The following is a 19,761-nucleotide window of genomic DNA, read 5'->3' as shown; positions in this document are numbered from 1 at the left end:
ATATCATAGCATGTTTTTTTTTAAACAACCTATTATAGTTTGATCTTGATCTGAATGTGACTTGCATAGTTCGTTCATCCCAGTTTGGTTGTTACTATCAATTCAATTACTTTTCAACAAAAAAAAAATTGTGCTTTGGGGAATATAATCATTTGCAATGCATTATTGGTCACTGTGGGTATCTGAAAGGATTCTGCTTGTAGGGTTTGAATGCAAAGGGTATGATCACATTATTCCGTAGGACAAAATATTTATAGGCCTTTATGCTCTACACAAGCAGGCCAATTGAAGAGCTAATCAAATCATATATCGATTAATCATGGAGGATAGTGATTTTCATATACACAGCTCGATGATTAATACTATATATAACATGATCAAAGTCACGATATTTCCCCCATTTTATGCATCAACTCGAATGAGTTATATTTGATGTGGGGATCGATTTTCCACGGATGCAAGCCCACATGGTTAATTATATCTTAAGTCCTTGCTTAAAAAATTCTCGATTAAGGATGCTGTATTATTCTCTTAAAAAGCATAACTCCTAGGGGAAAATCTTGGCTCTCCTAATCTAAAGGAAGATTTATTCTAATAGGCTAACCAATATACTAACATTATGTTATTATTCAACTACGCTAAGTAGGAAAGTCTGAAGAGAAAACATTGCATTCTAAACAAGCATAAGAGAAAGATAGAGTCGGCGTCTTCCATGTGACGCAGATAACCTCTGAAAGATAGAGAGCTTACCCATCGATAAGGCATAAAATAGTATACAAATACCGCAAGCCTTAGATCCTAAACCTATAAGGGATATAGTACCGTACACTTATTGCTAGCGCCCATGATCTAATTAATGTAATTTGGACTTATATCTTGCCTAAAAAAGAAAGCTAACTAAACCACTTAATCACATAAAGTCCATGCTATATCATCTTTATGAAAGACTGGTGGGTGCTTAAGTTTTTGGAATTTAAGATCAACATCTAGAGAAATTCTTAAGTGGCCTCGTACTTATGAATGTTATTATGCATATAGGATTAATGTAATTAATTTTTTTTTTATTTCAAAGGCAATGCATGCTAGTCAAAATATCTAAAATTAGAAATGCATCAAATTTTAAAAAGTCATATAAAAATAATAAAAAAAAAGATTAGGCTTCCCCAAGTTCAGCACTTTATTCTCATAGCTCGAATCATCTGAACTCTACCCTCGGGCGGAAGAGTGTCTAAATAAGAAAAGATAATAATTCTTTAATATGCATGCGACTCTGGATGACCTCTTGCTCATTTCCTAGATTGTTTATCTTTATATATTATTTAATTCTTGAAATTTTATTTTTAATTACGAGTAGAAGACTTTTACCCCTAAGAGCCTAGCAAAAATTCAAGCACATGCACATATAGAAAGAACCATATAAAAACATGTCATTTCTACTTTGTAAATAGAGTAAATAATTAATTAAAATAAAATATCAAGCAAAGTAAAAGTATCCAAAGTCCATGGCAATTGTCATTTAATTTACAATCCAAAGTGCAATAAAGTAATGGTGGCCAGACTCCACCCACAACAACCTAGATTCTACTCATATACAATGACACAAATAATAAAATAAGACATTTTTATCTTGATCTTCATCTTCTGATTCTTTTATTGGTCTCCTTTCTTTAACCTCCTCGTAGTACATACTCCAAAAGAATATCCAAATGAAAAGAAATTCCTCGTAAGGGACTTTCTTTTTTCTTTGGATACCTTATATTTAAAAATATTTTATTTTTTATTTTCACGACTCTATACTTCAAATAAATTATATCAAAATTATAAAGAGAAAAATATTAGACTTCCCTATAAGGTTATTCTAAGCAGTTATAACCATTTATCTCATGCAATTATATGATAAAATTAGAAGGCTCAAACCAGACAAATTTGATCATGTTTTTATTTATTTTAAGGCTAAGCAGCTGAAGCATCTATAATAATTAAATATTATTTATTTTTAGCCCCATTTTAGTTGGATGAGCATGACCACATATAGAAAACATCATGAGCATCTAGATTGCTCATAACCTATGAGTAATCTATTGTTCATCACATTATATAGAAGACAATAATCATGAAAAAGCTAACACCATCAGATAGATAAAAAGAAACTATCAGTCTAACCTAAAGATAGAAGCCATGTTCAAACAAACAGATCTAGGTGTGTATAATATGCTGTGTGATTTTGGGTATGTTCTATATAGGATAATCTATTTAAGTTATTTATAATTATGATTTATTAAAGGTTAATGGGAAATTTTAGTTTGATTTTAAGTATTAATGTCTTAAGGTTAATTTTAAAAGTTTAGTTTATTGTTTAGTGATTACTATCTTTGTTGCTCACCAAGATCGTAGGATTTATTTTACCCTCATTGGGTCTAATTTAATAGCCTCGGGGTCTGGGTTACCTAGTAGTAACAAATTTTATTAAATTAATTTAATTGGTTGAAAATTAAGGGTTGATAAATTAAATAATTTATTATCAATTTAGGAGGTTAATGTAACTAAATTTGCTTTCAATTAGTTCATGGCGTTGTGCCATTAAGCTCAAGGACCAGGCCTCCTTAGAACACTTAGCTTCATAACCCGAAGTTGTACATCCTAAAAACTAAGCTGATATAGTTAAATTAAGAATTTTTATTTGGTTAAATCATTTACAATCAATTGATTTTAAAGTTTTGACACTTCATTGAATCCATTCATGATGTTGTGCCATCAAGCTTGAGAACCAGATCTCCTTAGAACACTTAGCTCCATAGCGCAAAGTAGTCCATCTTAAAAGCTTCATCATTGAAATTTTTTTATGTATTAAGGGCTTGATTGATTGATTTTAAAGAAAAAGATATAATGATAACGAAAAGCAACTTGCATTATAATTTTTTGTCGTCAAAAGTTTATGTTGATAGTAACAATAATAAAAACAAAGCAACTATAATGGTAAATGAAAAATGGTTTTTAGCAAGCTTGCAAATGAAACTATTTAATTGGAAAGTGTTATGCTCTTCTTAGATATTCTTTCTTAACTAAGATACAACATTTCATAGGATAGCACACTTTTAGCCTTTAGCGATATGATTCCTGAACTCCTCAAGTTGCTTCCTAATATCACTCAGATCCTCTTTGAACTTTTGAATCTCCTCATCGTTCAATGATTCTTGGCCAAGCCTTTTAGCTTCCAGTCTAGCAGCTTGCTCTTCAACCTATATGTAACTAAAAATAAGTTCATTGTGTCTGGGAATAGATAAAATTGAAAAGAATGTCAATATAATTGATGAATTATTTAAATGGGTTTATTTAAGTTTCTAATTATATATTTGTTTAATATAGTCTTGTGTTTTCATAAATATGATCTAAAAAAGTCCATTTGTTGAATTATTTTGGATCACACATGTGGAGCCAAGATATAATTTAGATAAAATTTGAGTAGCATTGTAACTCTTAATATTATATTTAAAATTGAATACATAACTTTGAAGTACTAATTATCTTTGATGTTCAAGTTTGTATTGTACACCTTTTCATATTTTAGCCATAATGATTAAGACATAAAGCATTACTCCCTTTCATATAAAGATAAATATAAGGCAACCCAAATATAATAAAATATTTAAAATACTCATATTGAAATAAACACAAATATTGGAAAACTTTCATAGGCTTTCTACCCTTCACCACAAAGGTCAACATAAGATTAAGCCTACGTGTGGTGTTTTGTTTGTAGGCAAAAAAATAAGACTCCACAACTTAACTCATAGTTGCATTAAGGTTATTGTAGTAATGAACTTTGGAAACATAAAAGCAATATAACTTAAGTGCTTAAATGAGCTTACCATATCAGTTACACGCTTAAGTCGATCATCATATGATTTAATGGTCGCTTTCATAAGTTCAGAAAACTCCCATTTTGAACATCCTTCTTTAGCTTCAACTTCTTTAACCTTTTGGTGTTGAAGTAAAGCTCCTTCCTATTAAAAGCAATACCCAACATGAAGTATAAAACCTTTACATCTACCATAGCTACCAATTATGAACTATGAATTAAGGAGATGACATACCTTAAGTTCTGCAAAAATCTTATTTGAGTATGATTTTCCACCATTGTTCACAATAACAGACTCAACAAGAGAGAGCAACTCATTTACTTGTTCCTCTCTCTTGATCATATCCTTGGTGGTATTATCAAAAACGATTAATCTATTCTTACACAATTGAATGATGTTCTGTAAGAAAATTATCAAGGTTGGAAAATAATTATACCACATGAAAGAAATAAAAATAAGTTTAAAGATTTAAGTTGACCAAATTTATTTAACTAGTCAGCTTTTGAACGAGAATATTTGTTGTACTATAGATAAGTCTATTTCCAATTTAAAAAATAAACTAAGATAATGAACATGAAGGGTGAGTAACAAAATATTCACATGAAATAACAAATTTTAGTGATGAAATAATTAAATTCACTTAGCTCACATCAAAATTAAACTTTTGAATAGCAAAGTTAATCATAACCAATAATAAAAATATATTTCTAATACATGGATCAACTAAGATAGTAACTGCATTTAATTTTTGAAACGGTGCTTGCAACCCAATGGAAAAAATATGTTTCTTTAACGTTACATGGACTAATGAAGAGGCAATGTACACCACAATTTTGAAATGTGCATTGGGTCAGTCAATCTGATCAATAGATTTAGCTTTAACTAATTCAATTTCAAAAAGCAGTCTGCAAGCTAAATATATTAGAACATAGGCATAGTTTGTGCGAACAATTGGAAACAAGAGTCATAAATTTGAATAGGTAACAATTGTTGCATGTATTAACAAACAAAATACAAGTACATAATTAGTTAAAAATAGATTAAAAAATATCAGAATTGCCTTTAACTATTTATGAGAGCCATTTTAATCCTATTCTTTCTAACGTATCCAATTTAGTCCCTTGATTACTCCGAGTTGATCTAAAATTAACCCTTGACTCCTCAAATTAGATGCATAAATAATCTAACATAGATAACTTTAAGGCTTCATTTGGGATGGCTTTTTTATTGTTTCTTAAAGCAGCTTTCTAATACAAAAATTATATTTTTTGTACTAAAAACTATCTTAAGAAGCAGAAAAAAAGTTGTCTCAAATGAAGCATAAATGACATTTGAGTAGTAACATGCTAAATTGAACATATTTATAACACGGGACTAAATTGACCAAAATTCAGGAAATATTTCAAGATCTTGTTGCATTACACTCATATACAACAACTTCTTGGTCACATAACATTCTAACGTGTTACATTTGAGTAAAGTCATGGCTTCCAAGACAATGTGTTAGAGTATGTTGCATAAACAATTATGCACTATCTTTTTATTTTAAGCAGGTTACCTATGACATTATCTATTGACAAATTACTATAACGCATCACAATCATGGTCTTCTTGCCCTCAAGAAAGTCTACATTCAACATGTTAAAGATGCCAATTCATATTATCCAAAAAAATAAAATGATACAAACCCTAAAAAATTTTGGTAATCGATATTATAAGAAGAAAGATACAAACCGTCAAAGGTTCTGGACAACATTTAATAAAGTCCTTTAAGCTTTCTTGTGTAGATTCTAGGACGTCCCCATTAGTAAAAACTAAAATCATGTAGTCAAAAATCTTGTCCCCAAAAAGAGATTTCATAATCTCAATGGTAGCCCCCTCTTCTATTAAAATGGGAGATCTAAAGGAGAATACCATGAGTACTGCATGAATAGCATTGTTGGCTAAACTAATGCATTTGATTATCTCCCCGCTTATTACCTCAGCACTAGTAGAACAACCGAATAGTCCTACAAAGAAATCCATGGCCAAAATTAAGTGATTAGCAAATTGCCAATATTCTAATCCATATCGATAAAGAAAGGAGTTTGAAATTTTTCTATAATATATTTCATAGGTTATAATCATAAGGAAAAAAAGTAGTTAAATTGCTAAATACAGTGCCATATACAATGCCAATCAACATGTCAGTACATAACTTCAAATAATGACTTATGTAAACATGCACAATAAACAAACAATCTTACCAAAACATACTTCATCGTCTAAATTTTAACCCTCTTGAAGAATGATAGAGAGAAACCTGTCAAGCTTGATCTTCATGCACAAGGGACTGACTACAAGCATAAGCTAGTCTCATAAGAGCCAAACCAAATATAAACCCACAAATATATATTTTTAATAGAATTTAATAAAAATTACCACTTCAATGCTTCTATGAGGAACATAATGGAAAAAAATTAATTTATGGTTATAAAAATATGGGAAGGCTTAACAAATTAATGTTGTTTCCGTAATTTGTCTATTGAAATGTGAAATCTTGAATGACCACTACCATATGATTAAAAGGTAAATTATGAGGAAAATATAAAGAAATACATTCCAACCTCTTAATAGCCTTAGGTTGAGTCTGCAAAAGATAAAACCTAAGTAAAGCCCAAAATCCACCCCAACTAGATTGGGGACATAAAAATAATAATAATTATTGTTGCATATTGAAAATTATTTTCAATACCAACAAAGTTTGGGCTGATAGATCATCTAGAACATGACACTATACCCTAAAAAATCAACTAAAGAAATTCAATGATCGGGGTAGGAGCTGATTAAGAGCTTAAACTAATTCAATGGATATTAAAGAGTGGAAGTTTAGATGAAATATAGAGAGACCAAAAGTAGCTTGGGAAAGCCCTTGACCTTGCTTACTTGAGGGGTATACACATAAGCATTTGGACAAAGGGGCACTTGGCATCTTGGTAGGGCATATAGAAGATAGAGAAGACTTGCCTCACCTTTGTAATATATTTTAGATTAAAATACTCCTCAATTAAGGGTATATTAGCCATTTGATTGATAGAAGGATGAATAGCTAAGCCAATAAATATTAAAATTAATGTTAGACCATCAAGCTCCTAATAATGATGCATGGATTGATGGACAATTTGAGATTAATTTGTTTTTGGAAATTTAAACCATACTAGTGGATTAATATCATTGATTTAAATAGGATGATCAAATGAATGCTAATTGGAAATACTGCATGAAAGATAATTAGAGGTTGACACAAACATTGATGTCATCCAATGGTGAACGAGCTAAAAGGACCATTACCAAGTTAAACCTTTATTGTTTAAATAACACTAGAGCATGAACTGTGGCATCCTTGATTGAATGGTGAGAATTAAAAGATACCTATTTTTACAGTCATGTCAATTGCCCCTCTTATATCTTGATTCTTTTGCAAAATTTCAAAAAATATGTTTTCTATTTAAAATATTATTGCACCACCAAATGTTTCTTTATTGCAATGTAAGATGAACATCTTTAATAACAACTACTTCCAAGGCATCAATGTATGCATTTTCTCAAGAAAGTCAACAAATTACAAACACACATTGTTCGTTTCATTGCTTAGGTGAATTTTGAGCTACCTTGCTAATTTTGATGATTTTGAAACCCAAAATAAATTAATAATAAAGAAATATCATTAATTTTTTTATCAAACCCATGTACGAAGTTAGTAACTATCTTAAAACCTTTGAATGCTCTTAAGATGAGCCAAATTTGATTTGTAGATTAAAGATGTTTTATGCTAGAGATTGAACCAAAAACTGTAAGCTCAAATCATCTTAAAAAAATTAAACAACCCTTTTTAATGGGCCTAGTTCAAGTGCACAAGACCCAATAGAGCTTTTTGGATGGCCTAAAACTAAAGCATATGAAGCCCATGCATTGTTTCATGGGATTTTTTACATCCATAAGGGATAATACATTAAAACATTTCTATCATGCAATACTATAAGCGTGCCTCTTACAAGAAATTTCTTTGTTAAGCATCACCTTTGAAAGGAGAAATAGCCCTATAGGCACTTGAGTTTTTTTGGACTCCTAAGAGATAGTTGTGAATTACATTACCTATGTAAAGCCTATAAATAAGCAATTCTCATCATTTTATTGAGCTATTTTTCTACTACATGTGAAAAGTTATCGATGAGTTTAGTCTTTGAGCATTCATCAAATATTCCCTACATATGTTATATATTGATGTGTTAGGAGGTACAATTGAACTTGTTTGCAGAGATTTCAACCAAAACTCCCTTTGCATTTTGCTTTGCATGCAAGGTTCTAGCATCAAGCTTGGTTGTTAAGTTTTCATTCTAGATCCACGCTGCATGCTCTATATTCAATGCAAGGAAGAAGTGGTGATCTCCATCTTTTTTCTTAGTGATCTCCATCTATTAAATATTAAGATATCAATAAACTCCCTCGAGCCATTTTTCATTTAACAAGATGGTAATGGTGGGCTCAAGTAACATCATTGTCCTTTGGTCCTGAGTAGTTTTCATATGTTCTATAGACTCGTGTAGGCCCTACGTATCTGTTGGAGTTGGGTAGGCTCTTCGTAAATTTAGTTGGGTGAAAAATATACAGGCTATTCTTCAACCAAGTATTAAAAAAGATATCAATTAAAGTTTAAAAGCTCAATAAAAAGTCAATTCTAAAATATAAATATGTTTAATGATTTAAAAATATATCCAAATTAAAATTTGAATTTTGTATTATTTTTGCACACTATTTTCAAATATAATTTATTTAATGAAATTATTTTTTGGGCAAATTTTAGAGTGATAAAATCAAATTTTAACATGTATTAATTGTTAGCTATTGGTCAAAACTTGCAATGTAAACCAATGTGCCTCTAGGTCATCACAAAAATTGTATAACTTTGAAACATGTCGTATGAGCTCCATTGCATCTATCTTTAGCTATCTAAGATGACCATGGATACTTAGACATTTGGGCATGCAAGCACACCATGCAATCTATCCTATAATAATGAGCTAAACAGCCTTAGTCAATTGATTCCTAAAATATGAATGAACATCTTAGAATATCCAATCACATGTTTATTATCATCAAAATAAATATGTTGAATAGAGATAGTGAGACAACAAGGGAATATTAGCTGATTTTGAGGAGAAAGGAAAGAGATGAGAAGAAAATAACAATTTAATTTACCTCAATAAAACCCTAAGACACCCTTATGTAAAAGGTCCTTAATTCATACTACAAATAACTATCCCAAAATGGTAAGTTCTAATAAGTCTCCATTGCACAATCAACTAACATAAGAAACATAATTTAAAACTTATAAAAAAAATAAATGGATGCATAGCTTAATTTCACTTGAGTTAGTAGAAAATTTCTAATGATAAGCTCCATCATTTGACTCGAGTCAATATAAATTCTTTTTCAAAGAGTTGGAATGTGATGGCTTTATGGTCATGGAAGCAATTGTAGATCATGTACCTCTTGAGATATACGTAAAAGTAGATACAATTGAAATTTTACATAAGAGAAGTGGACAATAACCATGAAAAACAAATTGAACCATCTATGACTAACAAAACTATAGAGATTTTGAAGGCTTCAAATCTAGACTTTGAATTATGTCATAAATCAGATCAGCAACATAGGCAAGTATCCATCTTAACATTGTTACATATATGTCAACCTTAATAGATAGTGGAGAATCTAAACATCTTACGATACTATGTCATTATGCATGAGTGTCAAGATGAAACTAGAAACAACATAAGAGATTGAGAAACAACTTATATCACCATATATAAAGCTCAAGGAGCAATAATAATAGCTTAAGGCCCTATAAACACATTTGCAACTCAACCTCATGTATAATCTCTTGGTTAAATTTGGGGCAATTTTAATATCAACAACACCCACAAAGGCTACCATAAATGCATCATCAGATGTAGGTATTGATATGACAAATGTAGAAATTGCCTTTTATAATAGAAAGGCAGAGGTAGACCTAAAATTATTTGCCTAGAAAATATTAAAAATGACATTTTGTATTAGGATTAAATGATAAGTATATTCTTAATAGGATTCAACAGAGGTAATAATTTTTTTTTTTTTCATTTTTTAACCTATGTAGGTTTAACCTATGTAGGTCAACAACAATTAATAGTCAACACGTAATATATTTTTTAGCATGGCTCAGTCCTATTGAATTTGTTTTCAACCCTTTATAAGAAAATTTATGTTTTAATTGATTAATTTAAATAAATAAATTAAATGCAAAAACATGGAAGCGAGTCAAGAACAAAACTCATTAAAATATCCACGCTTTGCCCTCCAAATATGAGCATGGATAAAGCAAAATGTTCACAACAACAACCAATAAGAAGCTGTGACTCATTTCAATTCATTTTGGCTGCCATGCTTAATTGACATAGACATATATAATTTCAATAACTTCCTCCTCGCAAATACTGCCACACAAATTTATAAGAAATTTTGCTTCATATTTTTTGCCTTTTTTGTTATATATCCATTTTAAAGTTCTCAATAAATATGGTTCTTACAAAGTTTTATCCTCTAATAAGTGAGGCTTGCCTTTCTCACAATTTTTTTTGTTTTAATTCCTAATGCTTGTGTGTGAATGCATTACATATTTTCAATATATTCATGATAATATTATCCTATGCACTAAATTGAAAGATATAATTGATGTAAAAAGAGTAGACAAACTTAAAAGCTCATGTAGTCATTTTTTCAAAAGATAATTAAGACCAAACAATTTATAATTTCAAGTTATGATAGAATACATACAATATTCTAAAATTAAAAATATTAAAATGTATATGAATTGTTTGAGCTAAATGAATATTCGTAGATGAATAAAATAATGGGCATTACCTGGAGTGTCTATAACATTGATAATCCGACCATCATTAAGAATAGTACTTTGTAGCTCAGAAGAACATGTTACTCGCAAAAAGCCAAACTTAGAAACAAATGCCTCCCTTCCAAGAATGCTATTTCCAGTTGCACTCTTGCCGTAACCAACCTTTCCAACCATGACAATATTAATAATGTTACTTGCAGTTGTCAATTCCCAATCATTAATTGGATCGATCTCCATTCCATGTGACTAAACAAAATGCAAAAAAGAATGGTAATGATCAAAAGTTGAAAAATTAAGGCTACAATCTCATATACTGAATGAATAAGCATACTTAATGAGATATCAATAGTTTTGTATAATTTGAGACTTTCAAGCAAGTTTAGATTTGGCTCTTGGTAAGAGAATTTGTTGAATTGGGTTCAAGCTATAGAGATAAACCTATTAACATGAATATGGGTATACAAATACTATCTCCATTATACTGAGCCAAACAAAAAACCACTTCATGCCTCATTTAGTTGCTTGCAAATAGAAAACATGATTTAGTACAAAATATTTTTCTTTTCTTTCATTATGATTATGCTTGTAATAATAAAAACATAACATTTAGGGGGTTGTCCTGCTCAATATTAATGTAATTCTCTAACTACCCGACTAATGAATCTTGCAAAAATAAGGATTTGCTTACTTTCGGTGGATTGAGTTACTAAGCTAGTAAAGCCCAAAGAATGGAAATGGGGTAACTTGATGCTTATAATCACAGATAAGATAAACAAAACAAGCCTTTTGGAATGCCTAACATCTATTGCAAGGAGAGTCAAACATGCAAATCTATGATATTTTTATAGGCTTGAGCTTCCGTCCATGCATGACAATTTATGGCCTTTTATTTTATTAAATTTTAATTATTCAAATCAAATAACTTTTCATTTCAATTATTATACTTATAATTATTTTATTAATGTCAGATATACACTATTAATTAATAAATTGTTTTTATAATGTATTCATTAATTGCAATTAATTTATGAAAAGGATTTGAGTTTCCTTCAATGTCAAATCATGACCTTCCATTTTAATTAATTTTAATTATTCAAATCAAATCAAAACCTTTCATTTCAATTATTATAGTTATAATTATTTTATCAATGTCAAATATACTATGTTAATTATGTAACTATTGTAATAATGAATTTATTAATTGTCATCTACTTATGAAAGCGACTTTACTTTTCTTCTATATATATCAAATCGTGGCATTTCATTTTAATTAATTTTAATTATTAAGATAAAATAGCAATAATATATATCAATTATTATAATATAATTATAATTATTTTATTAATGTGAAACATATTCTATTCATTACAGAATTAATGTCTATTAATTACTAACTTGCTGTAATAATGTATTCATTAATTAATTTCCATCTGCAACCCTTATTCCTATCCCATCTTCGTACCTCTTTGTCTCCATCCATGACGTTAGGGCTTTCATACGCTCGGGCTTTCATATGCTCAACTCACCGGTTCTTCCCTTCTTGGACATCTTCAGACCTCTTAGCCTTCATGACGTTAGGGCTTCTCATTGGCTCAACTCGTCGGCTCTTCAACTTCTAACTTTTCTTCTTCCTATCTGCTCTCGGCTTCATCTCCGTCGCTTTGCATTCGGAATTCTTTAACGACAGTAACCAGTCTTCTTCCCCTATCATCTCGACTTTTCTTTTCTGCCTTTAACCATCGGAAGGTGAAACGAAGAACTCGCCCAAATCACAACTGTGATTCCTTTCAATTTTGGCATTTCCATCCGTGCCATTACCAATCCCACTTCTCAAACCCTTCGTATACCAGTATACCTAACATTCACAATAAATGTTGGAAGAAGAAACATCATAAATCCCTAACAACTAAATCGCAAACGGTTGGCTCCTTAGAGGTTAAATCGGCAATTTCACTTCTGTTACATATAAAGATTGGGTATTTCATTCAAGGCATGTTGATCTAGGGCATCTCAAGGTGTAACTTAATCTCGGTATCATATTGCTCATAGACCTTGTCGTAAATATCAATTATATTAACTAGAACTATTTGTATCATGTCGGATTTGATATTTTATTTTCTCTAACTAAATTCTTCCACCAATGTTATCAAACTTCAAGCTTGAAAATGCCTTTGTGCATCTTCTTTAATTGAAAGATTTACTTTTTTGAATTTGAATCTATATTGAATGTCATTTTATTTTGATTTGTATTGCATTTGAATTGAATGAATTTATTTGGATATCCGCTTGAATATATGCATCGGTTCAGGATATGCGTCTATGATATATAAGGTTGATTCTAATTGAATTTCTTGGAACATAATTGGTGGAAGAATTTAGATAGAGAAAAACCTCTATCCTTGATAATCAGTTTATTAAATTTATTTTTTGCAAGGCATAATTTATGCTGTTATTGATAAATGATGCAATGTGACTAAAAAAACTCTGCCGTGGAAACAATTGTTGTAGTGAGAATGCATGTGTTGTCTGTTACAAGATGTTATTGTTGAGGTTCTTAATAGTAAATGTTGCTGGTTCTAGCTTTTGTTGGCTCAGGTTACACTTAACTTTTAAATAAGAAGTAATTCTTTAATCACTTACTCAGGTTATAGAATGTATTTTACTACTCTCTCCATGATTAAAGGGAAGATATGAATCATTTACACAATACTTATGTGGAAATATATGACGTCTTTGGAATGTTTGATTTGGCTGGGATATGGTGAGTTCGGTATATTTATATGTTAATCTTTTGACACGCACATACATCTCACATGTAAAAGTATCACAAATGATTATGTGTGTGTGTGAGTGCACACTACTGATAATTTTCTTGTTATTCTTCCTAAAGTGAATCTTAGCCATTCATATGAAGAAATAATGGTTTCATAACACTGGTAAATTACTTGTGGAGCAGCTTGGCGATGTTTATGACGATAGCACCGACTTTATTTCATACAACATCTGCATTAACAAAATAACATAGCACTGCTATTGCTCTTTGAAAATGGTAACCTTATGAGGAAATAAATAATATGATTGCTCTTTTGATCTAAGAGGTTTGTTAACCTACTTTCAAGTGATGGTTCTTCCTCTGGATGGCCTTTTTGGCAATCAGGGATCATCACCCATCCTCTTTTGACACCAACATATCTCCCTTGTGATGGTCTGAGATCTTTTTTTTTTTTTGTCTGTTTAAGGTTGTTGAATCAATTTGTTGGCTCTGTTTTACAAATCCACTTGTCATTGTGTATGTTTTCTCATTCTCTGGGGCATGACTCTAATGATGGTTGTTGGTGGGGTTCTCTTCGATTTTGTACTGGGACATGGTTTTCAATATTACTTGGATGGGATCACTTGCTAATGCTTTTGTTGATTATTCAAATTGTTGCCTTTTTTCTATTGAATTATTTTGGCATTCTCGAGGCGATCAGATCAAGAAGGATGACGATAAATGATTTTGCAACTCCAGCCCTTCTCTTCTTAAATGGTCTTCTCAGCAACCAGGATTTTCTTCTTGGATGGTTGATTTAGCAACCTGGGTTGTAGCTCCTATAAAGATATATTATGATGCAAGTAGTTTTCCTTTTTTTCATTTGATTCATGTGTTTTAGAACCTAGTTTGCTTTGCTTTTTGCAAAGCTCTTCTTTTTTCACAACTTAAAGTTGGTTAGTTAATTTGTATTTGAGTTGTAAAGATATATTTTGTTTGTAATTATATTTTATAGTTAATGAAATTGGGCTTTGTTCAAAATATTTCCTTCAGCAAATGGCGTGCTGAGTCAATTCAAATTGTTTTTTTCTAAATTCATTCTAATGTTTATTCAATCAGATTATTATATCAAATACTATTATGTTAAAAGCACTCAAAATTAATTGGAAGCTCAAATAACAGTTCTATCAAATTCAATTCAATGGATAAATGGATAATTACAATATTTATGTATATTATGCCATTTGTTCGTGAGTTGTAATATTTTATTGTTATAATTTTATTAAATTCTATATAATAGAATTGATATTGATATAAATCAATGTTATTAAATTAATAATAATAAAATTGTTAAACAAAATCTTTAACCATAGCGAGTGAAATCTTATTTTTAATTGATGAATTACAGAGCAATTAATTGATTAATTTTAAATTTAATTTAGTTTATATTACTATTATAAAGGACTATAATCTCACACTACGGAGCATTGGTGATATGCTCAATTGTTATTGTTATGTGCGAGGAATAGATTAATTAAGAAATAATTTGATCATCTAAGTTTATGAACAATCATACATGAATACAATAAATAAAGTAAAAAAAATTTGATAGGATCAAGATATTTTATATGAAACTACTACAAAGAGAAATACAATAGAATTTTATATGACATTATAAATTTCAAGATGAGACATTCTAATCGCCTCTATTAAAATTTTGTATAATATTGACAATTTGAATAAGTCCATCTAATTCTCTCACATTTTCCTAACATTTTAATGCCTTATTAAACTTAGAATTATAAAATGTTAGACTTACAAGATTTGTTTTGTAATTTAAAGTATGAGTGCTTAAAATTTATTGACTATTTTCCCTCAAGAAATTTTCAATTATATTTTTTGGACTTTTGAATTAAGATTATTAAGCCTTGGATTCATTAGGCTTTGTTCGGTATAGCTTATGGTCATTGCTTTTTCGCTACTTCCAAGAACTTGTTGTGCTAAAAAGCTGTTGTATAAAATAATAAGAAAATTGTATCAAACAAAGACTTAATTTTTATCTTATAACATATCATCTCAAAAATAAATGCTCTAAAAATAGAGAGAATATCTTAAATTTAATTTCAATTTTTTTTCCAAATAGTTTTTAGTGCTTTCAGACTTGAGAATTAAAGTGAACTTCGTGTAAATTCAAATCAAATTTATGAATAATATCAGTCATGACAAATAGTGATTTATACATTAAAAAATAGTGTATAAAGAAAAAAGATATTATGATAATGAAAAGCAACTTGCATTATAATTTTTTCCCATCTAACAACATCTATATTGATAGAAACGGTAATAAAAATCAAGCAGCTATAATGGTAAATGGTAAATAGTTTGTAAAAACCTTGCAAACGAAATTGTTTAATAGAAAAGTGTTATATTTTTCTTCCCTAGAGAACTACATAGATATTATTTCATAACCAAGATACCCATTTCATAGGATAGCTTAGCCTTTAGCATTACGCTTCCTGTACTTCTGATCATATCGCATCATAATCTCATTAAGTTCCTCTTTGATCTTTCAAATCTCCTCATCCTTTAGTGATTTTCGGCCAAGTCTTTCAATTAGCCAAGAGCTCACTCTTGAGCATGTATGTAACCAGGGTCATTGTGTCAGTGCATAGATAAAATTGAGAAGAAGGTCAATATAATTGATAAATTATTTAAATGGATTTATTTAAGTTTCTAATTACATATTTGTTTAATTTAGTATTGTGATTCATTTTATAGGATCAAACTTCCGACATCTCCACTAAAGGGCGGCCCTTTACTCAGTTTCACTACCTACATGATAAGTTAATGTAGCTTAATCTTGATCATCAACTTGAGGAGAGCCAATAAAACCAAAATCAAATTTACCATTCTAACCATATAATTTGTACTCCTACAGTGCCTTCTCATTCCAAACCTTAAACAAAAACTCTAGGAAAATACGGTTGCTAGCCTGAAATAATATTACTATCATAGCAACCTATGTCTATATTTAATAGTTTGCTTCCACATATATATAGATAGCATTGTAATTCTTAATAATATATTTTAAAATGAATGCATTATGCATAACTCTAAACTATTATTTATCTTTGATGTTCAAGTTTGTATTGTAGATCTTTAATCATATTTAAACCCTAATAATTAAGATATAGAACACTACTCCCCTTCTTATAAAAATAAATATAAGGCAACCTGAATATAATAAAATATTTAAAAAACTCTTATTGAAATAAAAACAAATATTGGAAAACTTTCATGGGCTCTCTGCCCCCCTTCCGACTCTTACAATGTCTTCACCATAAAGGTCAACATGTGATTAAGCCTACATGAGGTGTTTTGTTTGTAAGTAAGAAAATAAGACTCTATAACTTAACTCATAGTTGCATTAAGACTAATTCAACTCTGAAAATTGGAAACATAAAAGCAAAAGAACATAAGGGATTAAATGAAAGCAATACCCATCATGAAGTATCAAACCCTTATATCTATCACAACTATCAATTGTAAAGTATAAACCAAGGATATGACATACCTTGAGTCCTGCAAAAAACTCATTTGAGTATGGTTTTCCACCATTGTCCACAATAATCGACTCAACAAGAGAGAGCATCTCATTTACTTGTTCCTCTCTCTTAATCATATCCTTGGTGGTATTATCAAAAATGATTACTCTATTCTTGCACAGTTGAATGATGTTCTGCAAGAAAATTATTGAGGTTGAAAAATAATTGTACTAGATGAAAGAAATAAAAAATAAGTTTAAAGATTTAAATTGACCAGATTCATTTAACTAGTTTAGCTCTTGAATGACAAGATTTGTTGTAGACTATAGATAAGTCTACTTCCAATAAAAAAAATAAACTAAGATAATGAACATAAAGGGTAAGTAACAAAATTTAGTGATGAAATAATTGAATTCACTTAGCTAGCATCAAAATTCAACTTCTGAATAGCAAAGTTAATCATAAATAACAATAAAAACATATTTCTAAAACATGGATCAACCAAGATAGAAATCAGATTTAGTTTTTGAAAATGTTCTTGCAGTCAATGGAAAAACTATGTTTCTCTAACGTGACATGAACTAATGAAGAGGCAAGGTACACCATAGTTTTGAAACATGGGTTGGGTCAATCAATCTGATCATCATATTCAGCTTTAACTAATTCAATTTCAAAAAGCAGTGCACAAGCTAAATATATTGAATTATGGACATAGTTGGTACAAACAATTAGAAACAAGAGTCATAAATTTGAATAGGTAACAATTTTTGCTTGTATTAGCAAACAAAATTCAAGTACATAATTAGTTTAAAAATAACAAAAAAAATATAAAAATAATCCTTTAACTATTTATGAGAGCCACAGACACACACACACACACACACACGCACACACACACACACACACACACACATTATATATACTAGAGTATGCTTGTTTTAACGAACCTTTTGCATTAACGTCATTATACAATAGCTTCTTGGTCAAATAAAGTTCCAATGTGTTGCATTATAGTAAAGCAATGGCTTTCCAACACAGGGTTGACAAGGTTGTGAAAATCGGACTGGACAACGAACCGGCAGAGAGAGGGTTCACCGTCACTACAGGAAAACGTCGGAAATACGGCGGTTTTTTCCGGCGGTTACTGTATATTAACCGGCTGTTTTTTGGCTACCGCGATTTTTTGGCCGCGGAAAAAATCGCGTAGGAAACTTGTACCGGATACGTAATATAACATTTAGATATATAAAATAATAAATTAACTTACATTTACTAATACTTATTAATATCTTATATAATTTTAAATTTATGCATTCAATCTTTAAATTAAATTTAAATTTAACAAAAAATAACTTACAAATGAATTAAAAGTTTAATATAAATAATCCTTAATTTATGAATATATTTTAATATAATTATATTTAAAATTTATATATTAGATTCATATTATTATTTTACATTTAAATTAATTGAGTTAAATTAAATCATTTATATAAATATTAAAATAAAAAATTAATATTATATGGAACATAAAAAAAATAAATGATGAATATAATTCTTAATATATTAATTAAAAAAATATTATTCTGATTTTCAGTCATAAAAATATTATTTAAAAAATTTATTTTAAAATGAATAATGTATGTTTTAAACTTAAAAGTTAAGAACAAAGACATAAAAGCTTGATTTTTAGTCCACATCACATGGGGAACTTTCCCTTGGTGAAACTTTACTATATATGCTTTTGAGCTAGAAAGGTGTAGTACATCATGTAAAAAGATGAAACTTTATGAAATACTTGTTTGGAATTTTTAATTTAAAATTAAAGCATTTCAAATTTGAAATTAAATTACAAATATTTTTTAATATTTAAAAATAAGTTATTTAAAATTTAAATATTAAAAAATACAAATCTGAACGGCTGGTTCAAGTGAATCGCGACTGGTTCGCGGTTCACCGTTGAATCACGGTTTTCGGACAAAATCGCCGGTTTGAAGCTAAGCCGGTTTTTCAGGTTGAATCGAACTGGCTTTGGACCGGTTCACGGTTGACCTGGTCGGACCGGTTGGTGAACCGGCGGACCGCTGTTGGTCCGAATTTTAAAGCACTGGGTTAAGAGTATGTGCATAATTGTTAAAAAATCTCTTGCTATTTTATGCAGCTTACCTTGGCCATTAATATATTAGCAAATTACTATAACATATCACAATCATTGTCGATTTTTGATTTTATACTAGCAATGAATTTTTGTCTACAATCAACATGGTTAAGAAAGGTATATATAATTATCCACAAAAAAAGCTCTCAAACATTTTGGCAATCAATAATTATAAAAAGAAAGATACACAACCTTAAAGGTTTCGGAAAAGCTAATAAATCCTTCCAAGCTTTTCTGTTTAGATCAGATGTTCACCATTAGTAAAAACTAAAAATTGTGCACAATCTTAATCCCAAAAAGCGATTTCATAAACTCTGGCACCTCTTCATCTTGCCAAAGCAAGATCTAAGGAGAATAACCATGAGTACTGCATGAACACATTCTAGCTAAATTAATGCATTTTGACTATCTCCCACTTAATTAGCCAATATCAGTAGAAGAATCCGAACCCTACAAAGAAATCATGGAAGAAGTTAAGTATAACATCTAACTTTATTCTAATACCATATAATAAG

The 19,761-nt window shown here is 29.7% G+C and overlaps 1 protein-coding gene across 1 annotated transcript; it reads right to left on the bottom strand.

Moving 5' to 3' along the window:
* Window positions 1–3,095: 3,095 nt before the first annotated feature.
* Window positions 3,096–18,053, bottom strand: LOC110092357 (immune-associated nucleotide-binding protein 9-like). Its single transcript, XM_028693918.1, has 7 exons — window positions 18,036–18,053; window positions 17,118–17,282; window positions 10,803–11,037; window positions 5,595–5,869; window positions 4,095–4,259; window positions 3,870–4,004; window positions 3,096–3,239 (listed from the first exon to the last, which is right to left on the bottom strand). Exons 1-7 carry the CDS (start codon window positions 18,051–18,053, stop codon window positions 3,096–3,098), a joined length of 1,137 nt encoding a protein of 378 aa, XP_028549751.1.
* Window positions 18,054–19,761: the final 1,708 nt, after the last annotated feature.

Source organism: Dendrobium catenatum, unplaced genomic scaffold (assembly GCF_001605985.2).
Source record: "Dendrobium catenatum unplaced genomic scaffold, ASM160598v2 fragScaff_scaffold_389, whole genome shotgun sequence".
Classification (NCBI taxonomy): Eukaryota; Viridiplantae; Streptophyta; class Magnoliopsida; order Asparagales; family Orchidaceae; genus Dendrobium; species Dendrobium catenatum.
Note: the sequence above shows the minus strand (reverse complement) of the source record. Positions and strands in the feature narration are given on the sequence as shown.

Excerpts from the sequence above, each read along its gene's own strand:
- LOC110092357 (XM_028693918.1), bottom strand. Across the intron at positions 4,260-5,594 it reads GTTGTCCAGAACCTTTGACG|AACATCATTCAATTGTGTAA; the intron begins GTTTGTATCTTT and ends ATTTTCTTACAG. Across the intron at positions 3,240-3,869 it reads TTAAGCGTGTAACTGATATG|GTTGAAGAGCAAGCTGCTAG; the intron begins GTAAGCTCATTT and ends AGTTACATATAG.